Below are 11448 nucleotides of genomic sequence, written 5' to 3' on the forward strand. Positions count from 1 at the left end.
CAGGAGATGGGATCAGAGGGATCAGAGCAGCAGCCTTCCAGCTGCCAGGTCATTCCCATGTGTGTCGCCGGCTCTTCCAGCTGCTGGTCCCCCTCTCCAACCTCTGGGCTACTGGAGAGGTTTCTAGATGAACAGCGCACCAGATAAATAGACCGACTCCCAGAGAGGTTAGGTCAAAGTAGTGGTAAGCCTTGTCGGAGCCAGAACGGCCCATAGAGAAGTAGTAGCAGTATGGCTTTACCCAGGGAAGACCCCACAAACCCTGACACAGCAGAATGTATTTACCCAGGGAAGACCCCACAAACCCTGACACAGCAGAATGTATTTACCCAGGGAAGACCCAGCAGAATGTATTTACAAACCCTGACGCAGCAGAATGTATTTACCCAGGGAAGACCCCACAAACCCTGACACAGCAGAATGTATTTACCCAGGGAAGACCCCACAAACCCTGACGCAGCAGAATGTATTTACCCGGGGAAGACCCACCGAAACCCTGACACAGCAGAATGTATTTACCTGGGGAAGACCCACACCCTGACACAGCAGATGTATTTAAAGTCATTCAGGTCACTGCAGTGGGGGAAGACCCACCAAGGTTCTATTTACCACTGTGTTTCCCTGAAAGAAAAACCCTGACTGTCAAATAGAAAAGAAACCCCAAAACCTTCTAAACCACTGTGTTTTTACCCAGGAAGACCTCATTCCAGCAGTAGAATATAACTGGCTATTCTTTAAAAGTGCTTTCCTCACCATCTTAAATAACCATGCCCTGTTAAAAAGAAAAGACTGTCAAATAGAAAAGAAACACCCCAGACCACTGACTGCCCTCATTCACCCCAGAGAATATACTGCCCTTTAAAAGGTTTCACCCCAGACCTGACCATGCCCCCAGTTAAAAACATGTTCACCCCAGACCTGACTGCCCTCGGTTCACCCCAGACCTGACTGCCCTCGGTTCACCCCAGACCTGACTGCCCTCGGTTCACCCCAGACCTGACTGCCCTCGGTTCACCCCAGACCTGACTGCCCTCGGTTCACCCCAGACCTGACTGCCCTCGGTTCACCCCAGACCTGACTGCCCTCGGTTCACCCCAGACCTGACTGCCCTCGGTTCACCCCAGACCTGACTGCCCTCGGTTCACCCCAGACCTGACTGCCCTCGGTTCACCCCAGACCTGACTGCCCTCGGTTCACCCCAGACCTGACTGCCCTCGGTTCACCCCAGACCTGACTGCCCTCGGTTCACCCCAGACCTGACTGCCCTCGGTTCACCCCAGACCTGACTGCCCTCGGTTCACCCCAGACCTGACTGCCCTCGGTTCACCCCAGACCTGACTGCCCTCGGTTCACCCCAGACCTGACTGCCCTCGGTTCACCCCAGACCTGACTGCCCTTGACCAGCACAAAAACATCCTGTGGCGTTCTGCATTAGCATCGAATAGACCCTGCGATATGCAACTTCTCAGGGAAGTTAGGAACCAATATACACAGGCAGTTAGGAAACAGGCAGTTAGGCTTTTTCAAACAGAAATGTGCATCCTGCAGCACAAACTCCAAAAAGTTCTGGGACACTAAAGTCCATGGAGAATAAGAGCACCTCCTCCCAGCTGCCCACTGCACTGAGGCTAGGAAACATTGTCACCACCGATAAATCTGCGATAATTGAGAATTTCAATAAGCATTTTTCTACAGCTGGCCATGCTTTCCACCTGGCCACTCCTACCCTGGTCAACAGCCCTCCACCCCCCACAGCAATTTTCCCAAGTCTCCTCCATTTCTCCTTCACCCAAATCCCCTAGAAAATCAGCCTAGACAATCTGGACAAAAATCAGCAGGACTAAACAATCTGGAACCTCTTTCTAAAATTACAGCCCAAATTGTTGCAACCCCTATTACTAGCCTGTTCAAACATCTTTCGTATTGTTTGAGATCCCCAAAGATTGAAAAGCTGCCACGGTAATCCCCCTCTTCAAAGGGGGAGACACTCTAGACCCAAACTGCTACAGACCTATAGCTATCCTACCCTGCCTTTCTAAGGTCATCGGAAGCCAAGTTAACAAACAGCTCACCGACCATTTTGAATCCCACCATACCTTCTCTGCTACGCATTCTGGTTTCAGAGCTGGTCATGGGTGCACCTCAGCCACACTCAAGGTCCTAAACGATATCATAACCTCCATCGATAAGAGACATACTGTGCAGCTGTATTCATCGACCTGGCCAAGGCTTTCGACTCTGTCAATCACAACATTCTTATTGGCAGACTCGACAGCCTTGGTTTCTCTAATGATTGCCTCGTCTGGTTCACCAACTACTTCTCAGAAAGAGTTCAGTGTGTCAAATCGGAGGGCCTGTTGTCCGGACCTCTGACTGTCTCTATGGGTGTGCCACAGGGTTCAATTCTCGGGCCGACTCTCTTCTCTGTATACATCAATGATGTTTCTCTTGCTGCTGGTGATTCTCTGATCCACCTCTACGCAGACGACACCATTCTGTATACTTCTGTCCCTTCTTTGGACACTTGTTACAAAACCTCCAGACAAGCTTCAATGCCATACAACTCTGCTTCCGTGGCCTCCAACTGCTTTTAAATGAAAGTAAAACTAAATGCATGCTCTTCAACCGATCGCTACCAGCATCTGCCCCACCCATCCAGCATCACTACTCTGGACTGCTCTAACATCTACAAATATCTAGGTGTCTGGTTAAACCGTTAACTCTCCTTCTAGACTCACAAAATGAAATCTAGAATCTGCTTCCTATTACGCAACAAAGCATCCTTCACTCACGCTGCCAAACATACCCTCGTAAAACTGACTATCCTACCAATCCTAGACTTTGGTGATGTCACTGACAGAATAGCCTCCAAAACGCTACTCAACAAATTGGATGCAGTCCATCACAGTGCCATCCGTTTTGTGCCCCACAGTATCTCTACTTGCACATTCATCTTCTGCACATCTATTCACTCCAGTGTTTTAATTGCTAAATATAAATTATTTCACCACTATGGCTTATTTATTGCCTTAACTCCATTATCTTACCTCATTTGCATATACTGTATATAGACTTTTCTATTGTTTCATTGACTGTATGTTTGTTTATCCCATGTGTAACTGTTGTGTCACACTGCTTTGCTTCATGTTGGCCAGGTCAGTTGTAAATGAGAACTTGTTCTCAACTGGCCTACCTGGTTAAATAAAGGTGACATTTTTAAAAAATATATAAAAATAAACCACTGTGTTCATATATAATGGTGCGTGTTTTGTACCTCTGGCAGTAGGCAGTAGAACTGATGGATGGTGTGCATGACGTCCAGCAGCATGTTGTGGCCAACCACCAACTTTCCCTGGGTTGGAGAGAGGGGGAAAAGAGATGAGTCCCATCCTAAAGGCATAGCGCCCAAAGAGAGATAAAGGAGAACTCACTCAACTACAATATTCCTTATAGTTTCAGTGGTGGATTGCAAAGGCAGTTGGCATATACTGGTACATCGTAACATAACAAAAGATACAGATTAAAACTAAAAAATTTGATACCGGGTTGTCAGGGTAACTCACAGATTTGGAGATGGCGTGTATGACCCTGGAGAATCCCACAGCGTCATTCAGCTCCTCCTGGAAGGTTTGACGAGAGTCATGTTCAGTAGGAAACGTAGCAAAACATTGCAAAGAAACTACAAAGGAAAGTCTCTTATTGGACAAGTAATCTCCCAGATTCAAAACATTGCAAAGAAACTACAAAGGCAAAGAAATTGTCTCTTACTGGACAAGTAATCTCCCAGATTCAAAACATTGCAAAGAAATTACAAAGGAATGTCTCTTATTGGACAAGTAATCTCCCAGATTCAAAACATTGCCTCCTGATCGTGTTTCTTCAGGGGGGGGTGAAGGTTTGGAACATTTCAAGAAGAAATGTACAGTCAGCTTTTTAGATACAGTAGAAGAAAATTCAACTGGTCGTGTCATTCTGGAGTTACTGTGTTTAGACCGCTATCTACTATCCATCTAGAACACCACAGGGAGGAATGTTCTGGAGTTACTGTGTTTAGACCGCTATCTACTATCCATCTAGAACACCACAGGGAGGAATGTTCTGGAGTTACTGTGTTTAGACCGCTATCTACTATCCATCTAGAACACCACAGGGAGGAATGTTCTGGAGTTAGTGTTTAGACCGCTATCTACTATCCATCTAGAACACCACAGGGAGGAATGTTCTGGAGTTACTGTGTTTAGACCGCTATCTACTATCCATCTAGAACACCACAGGGAGAAATGTTCTGGAATGTTGGGTTTGCTTCTTTTTTGTTGTTGAAAAAACGGTAGAAGGAACGTCACCTGTTCTCTCTCCTGTTTCTGCCGCCTCCTCTTCCTCTCCTCGTCGTCCACCTTGCTGATCTGGATGTATCGCTCTTTCTGAAACCCCATTATATCATCACATAATACACCAGTCTATTAATGTACATCAACACACCTACTGACTGGAGACGATCCCACAGCATCACTCACACCTACTGACTGGAGACGATCCCACAGCATCACTCACACCTACTGACTGGAGACGATCCCACAGCATCACTCACACCTACTGACTGGAGACGATCCCAGAGCATCACTCACACCTACTGACTGGAGACGATCCCAGAGCATCACTCACACCTACTGACTGGAGACAATCTCACAGCATCACTCACACCTACTGACTGGAGACGATCCCAGAGCATCACTCACACCTACTGACTGGAGACAATCTCACAGCATCACTCACACCTACTGACTGGAGACAATCTCACAGCATCACTCACACCTACTGACTGGAGACAATCTCACAGCATCACTCACACCTACTGACTGGAGACAATCTCACAGCATCACTCACACCTACTGACTGGAGACAATCTCACAGCATCACTCACACCTACTGACTGGAGACAATCTCACAGCATCACTCACACCTACTGACTGGAGACAATCTCACAGCATCACTCACACCTACTGACTGGAGACAATCCCACAGCATCACTCACACCTACTGACTGGAGACGATCCCACAGCATCACTCACACCTACTGACCGGAGACGATCCCACAGCATCACTCACACCTACTGACCGGAGACGATCCCACAGCATCACTCACACCTACTGACCGGAAACGATACCACAGCATCACTCACACCTACTGACTGGAAACGATCCCACAGCATCACTCACATTACAGGAGAGTATTTCTGTACTCTAAACATCGTGTTATTCCTTCTAGTTCTGGATGAGACTAGAACGCCGGCAGGGGGGGGGTGTCAGACTAGAACGCCGGCAGGGGGTGTCAGACTAGAACGCCGGCAGGGAGGGGGTCAGACTAGAACGCCGGCAGGGAGGGGGTCAGAGTAGAACACCGGCAGGGAGGGGGTCAGACTAGAACACCTGCAGGGAGGGGGTCAGACTAGAACACCGGCAGGGGGGGGTCAGACTAGAACACCTGCAGGGAGGGGGTCAGACTAGAACACCTGCAGGGAGGGGGTCAGACTAGAACACCTGCAGGGAGGGGGTCAGACTAGAACACCTGCAGGGAGGGGGTCAGACTAGAACACCTGCAGGGAGGGGGTCAGACTAGAACACCTGCAGGGAGGGGTCAGACTAGAACACCGGCAGGGAGGGGGTCAGACTAGAACACCGGCAGGGAGGGGGTCAGACTAGAACACCGGCAGGGAGGGGGTCAGACTAGAACACCGGCAGGGAGGGGGTCAGACTAGAACACCGGCAGGGAGGGGGTCAGACTAGAACACCTGCAGGGAGGGGGTCAGACTAGAACACCGGCAGGGAGGGGGTCAGACTAGAACACCGGCAGGGAGGGGGTCAGACTAGAACACCTGCAGGGAGGGGGTCAGAGTAGAACACCGGCAGGATAGTATTTCATTGTGTTGTTCCTTCTAGATCTGGAGGTGCTGCTCTTTCTGGAACACCATTTATAATATAAAACATACATGTGTTTATAATGTCAACAAACATACATGTGTTTATAATGTATACAAACATACATGTGTTTATAATGTCAACAAACATACATGTGTTTATAATGCATACAAACATACACATCACACTGACTGGAGACATGTTACTCTAAACAGTTATACTGCAGAGAAAATAAAATAATTTCATTAAACCTGATTACTAACATAGAAGATGCCTGAGTAACTCCAGATTACTAACATAGAAGATCCCTGAGTAAATCCAGATTACTAACGTAGAAAATCCCTGAGTAACTCCAGATTACTAACGTAGAAGATCCCTGAGTAACTCCAGATTACTAACGTAGAAGATCCCTGAGTAACTCCAGATTACTAACGTAGAAGATCCCTGAGTAAATCCAGATTACTAACGTAGAAAATCCCTGAGTAAATCCAAATTACTAACGTAGAAGATCCTTAATAAGTAACTCTGCCATAGGTATAAAGACAGTTAAAATGGAGCCCTAAACTAAAGTTGAAACTGGTATCACTCATTACATCCTCTAGCTTAATGGTTTTATTTAACTAGGCAAGTCAGTTAAGAACTAATTCTTATTTCACAATGACGACCTACCCCTCCCCTAACCCGGTTGATGCTTGGCCAATTGTGCGCTACCCTACAGGACTCTTGATCACGGCCTGTTGTGATATAGCCCAGGATCGAACATGGGTCTGTAGTGACGTCTCTAGCACTTCAATGTAGTGCTTTAAATCGCTGCGCCATTCAGGAGCCTTATTCCTAGTATAAAGGTCTTAATGATTAGCTGAATCAGGTGTGCTAGCGGTTTAAGGCACTGCATCGAAAGTGCTAGAGGTGTCACTACAGACCCTGGTTCGATCCCGGGCTGTATCACAACCGGCCGTGATCAGGAGACCCGTAGGGCTCTGGAATAGATCAAATACATGGACTGGCTGGGGTTCCCCCCCGAGGAGAGGTTTGAGAACCTCATCTAGCTGGCAGACTGACCTTCTCTGTCTCCAAGGTCTCCACATGAAGGCCCTTTGGGAACCTATAGGAGATTAGATCAACATTATCCTTCTATAAAGATATGTCATCTCTGTACAATATACACACTCAGAACTAGAAATATGTAAACATTTTATTATAAACATTGACTTTCACTAAGCAGCATTCAAACTACAGTTATAAACCCTAATTCATCAGTTTTAGAAATAGCAGAATGGTAACAATTAAAAAAGTAGATTTCATTCATCTCCCTGTGTTCACGGGACAGAACACTGAATCATATCTGCAGAGTTCTAGAACATGGCTGCTCTTGAAGGACAGAACACTGAATCATATCTGCAGAGTTCTAGAACATTGCTGCTCTTGAAGGACAGAACACTGAATCATATCTGCAGAGTTCTAGAACATTGCTGCTCTTGAAGGACAGAACACTGAATCATATCTGCAGAGTTCTAGAACATTGCTGCTCTCGAAGGACAGAACACTGAATCATATCTGCAGAGTTCTAGAACATTGCTGCTTTCGAAGGACAGAACACTGAATCATATCTGCAGAGTTCTAGAACATTGCTGCTCTTGAAGGACAGAACACTGAATCATATCTGCAGAGTTCTAGAACATTGCTGCTCTTGAAGGACAGAACACTGAATCATATCTGCAGAGTTCTAGAACATTGCTGCTCTTGAAGGACAGAACACTGAATCATATCTGCAGAGTTCTTGAACATTGCTGCTCTTGAAGGACAGAACGTACTTACTTGGAGTTGAGAGTCTGGTAGATCAGCTTCCTCTGAAAGCTGGAGTGGAGCAGAGAACAGAACAGGGGATATGGAGGTTTTTAATAAACAAAACACTGGTAAATATTGCTGGGGGGGGATCAGGAGAGCCATGTTAACATGGTAAAGTCCTTTCAGACTGAAATTAAAGTGTTGTATAAACACACACAAACAAACACACACAGGTGTTTCTTTACCCAGTGCAGGGCTCCAGGTCCACAGTCTTCTCTGAGGTAGTGAACAGAGATTCCACCTTCTCTCTGCAAGGGACAAGAGGCAGGAGGAAGACTAAACAAAACTACGACAGGGATGCATTCTGGGCTGGAGCTGAATGGTCGTGTCTGGACTGTTACCATGGATTTCTGCTCCGCTAGACATAAATCAGTACCATGTGACTTCACCGTGGACCGTAGGACGGGTTCCGCTAGACATAAATCAGTACCATGAGACTTCACCGTGGACCGTAGGACGGGTTCCGCTAGACATAAATCAGTACCATGTGACTTCACCGTGGACCGTAGGACGGGTTCCGCGCTGAGGCTGTAACACCCGTTTGGAGGAGTTTAAACCATGCCTTATATGAAGGAGCAACTGGTGTCAGAGGGTGGCTAGGGAGGGAAAGGGGCGGTAGGTAGGAGTCAGATGGTGGCTAGGGAGGGAAAGGGGCGGTAGGAGTCAGAGGGTGGCTAGGGAGGGAAAGGGGTGGCTGGAGGATCTGTTGCCAGAGGGTGGCTAGGGAGGGAAAGGGGCGGTAGGAGGAACTAGTGCTAGAGGGTGGCTAGGGAGGGAAAGGGGCGGTAGGAGGAACTAGTGCTAGAGGGTGGCTAGGGAGGGAAAGGGGCAGTAGGAGGAACTAGTGCTAGAGGGTGGCTAGGGAGGGAAAGGGGCGGTAGGAGGAACTAGTGCTAGAGGGTGGCTAGGGAGGGAAAGGGGCAGTAGGAGGAACTAGTGCTAGAGGGTGGCTAGGGAGGGAAAGGGGCAGTAGGAGGAACTAGTGTCAGGGTGGCTAGGGAGGGAAAGGGGCGGTAGGAGGAACTAGTGTCAGGGTGGCTAGGGAGGGAAAGGGGCAGTAGGAGGAACTAGTGCTAGAGGGTGGCTAGGGAGGGAAAGGGGCAGTAGGAGGAACTAGTGCTAGAGGGTGGCTAGGGAGGGAAAGGGGCGGTAGGAGGAACTAGTGCTAGAGGGTGGCTAGGGAGGGAAAGGGGCGGTAGGAGGAACTAGTGTCAGGGTGGCTAGGGAGGGAAAGGGGCGGTAGGAGGAACTAGTGTCAGGGTGGCTAGGGAGGGAAAGGGGCAGTAGGAGGAACTAGTGCTAGAGGGTGGCTAGGGAGGGAAAGGGGCAGTAGGAGGAACTAGTGTCAGGGTGGCTAGGGAGGGAAAGGGGCGGTAGGAGGAACTAGTGTCAGGGTGGATAGGGAGGGAAAGGGGCGGTAGGAGGAACTAGTGTCAGGGTGGCTAGGGAGGGAAAGGGGCGGTAGGAGGAACTAGTGCTAGAGGGTGGCTAGGGAGGGAAAGGGGCGGTAGGAGGAACTAGTGCTAGAGGGTGGCTAGGGAGGGAAAGGGGCGGTAGGAGGAACTAGTGTCAGGGTGGATAGGGAGGGAAAGGGGGCTATTGGCGGCAGGAGCAACTGGTGTCAGAAGGAGGGAAAGCGGCCGATTTGGGACCAGGCTGTCATCTCTCACCACATGCAACTACAGTCTAAAGTTGTAACTAGAAATGGGAGTCAGGTTTAAACGTACACCACCCGTCCGATGTACTCCCTGTGCTCCTCGGGGACACTGCCGGGGCCTTTGTTTGGGTTGGGGGAGATGTAGGAGGGGTTTCCTGATCCGTTACTCTGACTCCGCCTCTCCTCATACTGCTCCCGCAGCTGCACTTCCTCTTCCTGGTTCAGGTACGGGATCCCTACAGCAACCAGAAAGGGAGGCGGGGTTAGATGGCGGAGTGTTGGTTGGCTGAAATCAATCACTTAGTCATCTTTATTGACAGAGTTGGAATATCTAGAGCATCCAGAACAGAGGGGTTAGCTAGAGTAGCTTCAATCCATCGAATCGATTTATTGTCCTAGTTGGGATTTCTACGGCAACCAGACAGAACGCTACCTACCGTTACGGAACACTTTGTTGAAGTCAAAACCCTGACTGGCCAGGAAGTCTATGCTGGAACTCTGAAATAACAAAACACAGACATATTTACCAAAGCACCACCAGGGGCAACGTGGGTCCTATTCTCCAGGGATGGAAAGGAAGCAACTAGTTGAAACGCTAGGAGTGACACCTAAACCTGTCCAATCAAATCACGTGTATTTACATAACGGCTGAAACGTGATTTGATTGGACAGGTTTAGGCGTCACTCCCGTGTATTTATATAGCCCTTCTTACATCAGCTGATATCTCAAAGTGCTGTACAGAAACCCAGCCTTAACCCCAAACAGCAAGCGATGCAGGTTGTCAAGCACCAATAAGAAATGCTTGTAGCACCCGGATAAAATAAGACAGACCAACGGTTTCCTAACCTGGCAGATGAACTTGGTGTCTGGGGAGGTTCTGTTGAACGGCTTTGGGAATATATAAAAATTAAAAGTCTTGATGACGTACCTGTGGAGACAAAAACACCAGGAGAGAAAGAACAGCAGGTCAGCTAGGTTAAACATTCCTATAGCCTGCAGAGAGATCACATATAACTGACTTAGACTTTCTATTTAACACTATATCAGCCGGTCCCAGATCAGTATTTCAGAACCAACCCGTTTGTTATGAGTGTAACAACACAGCAGAGAAGAATTGGATAAATCACTAACTGATCTGGGGTCAGGTCATGGGTCCTATGAGTCAAGCTTAAGAGGGCCGATATAGGATCAGGTCCACATGGAGTCTCATTCAGAACGATCCGAAAGGCTAAAAACTGATCCTAAATCAGCACTCCTACTCTGAGAAGCGTCATGTTACTCAGATGTAACTCAGTTCAAAACCGACCGCGTGTTAAATGTTAAATCGGAGAGAGAAATCCCACTCACTTGGACTCTGCCTGGTCATATGTGAACGCACACAGTCCAAACTGAAACAGCAAGAAGTCCATGGAATGCTGGGTAGAGAGAGGTGGTGGAGGGGGCAGAGGAGTGGGGGGGGCAGAGGAGTGGGGGGGCAGAGGAGTGGAGGGGGGGGCAGAGGAGTGGGGGGGCAGAGGAGTGGAGGGGGGGCAGAGGAGTGGAGGGGGGCAGAGGAGTGGAGGGGGGCAGAGGAGTGGAGGGGGGGCAGAGGAGTGGAGGGGGGGGGTCAGAGGAGGGAGGGGGGGGCAGAGGAGTGGAGGGGGGACAGAGGAGTGGAGGGGGGACAGAGGAGTGGAGGGGGGGACAGAGGAGTGGAGGGGGGACAGAGGAGTGGAGGGGGGACAGAGGAGTGGAGGGGGGACAGAGGAGTGGAGGGGGGGACAGAGGAGTGGGGGAGGGGGGGGGAGAGGAGTGGAGGGGGGGGGACAGAGGAGTGGAGGGGGGGGGACAGAGGAGTGGAGAGAGTCTCAAACGTGTACATTTAAAGCAGGACAGATAGCACATGGCCTTGTTGTGGCCCATACTTAGACTCCAGGAATAAAAAACCATGATCAAATTCAGCCATGATATAAAAAATTATGCGAGCTACCTCACTATATTAGTTATATACAGTGGGGAGTTTACATACACTGAGGTTTGAGTCATT

The 11448-nt window shown here is 48.9% G+C and overlaps 1 protein-coding gene across 1 annotated transcript in view; it reads right to left on the minus strand.

Annotated features, from left to right (window-relative positions):
- The window catches only part of LOC124025783 (poly(A)-specific ribonuclease PARN-like), a 34156-nt gene extending 23289 nt beyond the window's left edge, over positions 1–10867 (minus strand). Inside the window, exons 1-11 of the mRNA XM_046339115.1 lie at positions 10770–10867; positions 10269–10350; positions 9859–9919; positions 9492–9657; positions 7950–8012; positions 7735–7773; positions 6979–7021; positions 4344–4421; positions 3564–3620; positions 3264–3352; positions 520–573 (exon numbers count right to left, since the gene is read on the minus strand). Coding sequence (XP_046195071.1) covers positions 520–573; positions 3264–3352; positions 3564–3620; positions 4344–4421; positions 6979–7021; positions 7735–7773; positions 7950–8012; positions 9492–9657; positions 9859–9919; positions 10269–10350; positions 10770–10831 — 794 coding nt within the window. The 5' untranslated portion in view covers positions 10832–10867. The remainder of the gene's footprint in view (positions 1–519; positions 574–3263; positions 3353–3563; positions 3621–4343; positions 4422–6978; positions 7022–7734; positions 7774–7949; positions 8013–9491; positions 9658–9858; positions 9920–10268; positions 10351–10769) is intronic.
- Positions 10868–11448: the final 581 nt, after the last annotated feature.

This window comes from Oncorhynchus gorbuscha, unplaced genomic scaffold (genome assembly GCF_021184085.1).
Source record: "Oncorhynchus gorbuscha isolate QuinsamMale2020 ecotype Even-year unplaced genomic scaffold, OgorEven_v1.0 Un_scaffold_2448, whole genome shotgun sequence".
NCBI lineage: Eukaryota > Metazoa > Chordata > Actinopteri > Salmoniformes > Salmonidae > Oncorhynchus > Oncorhynchus gorbuscha.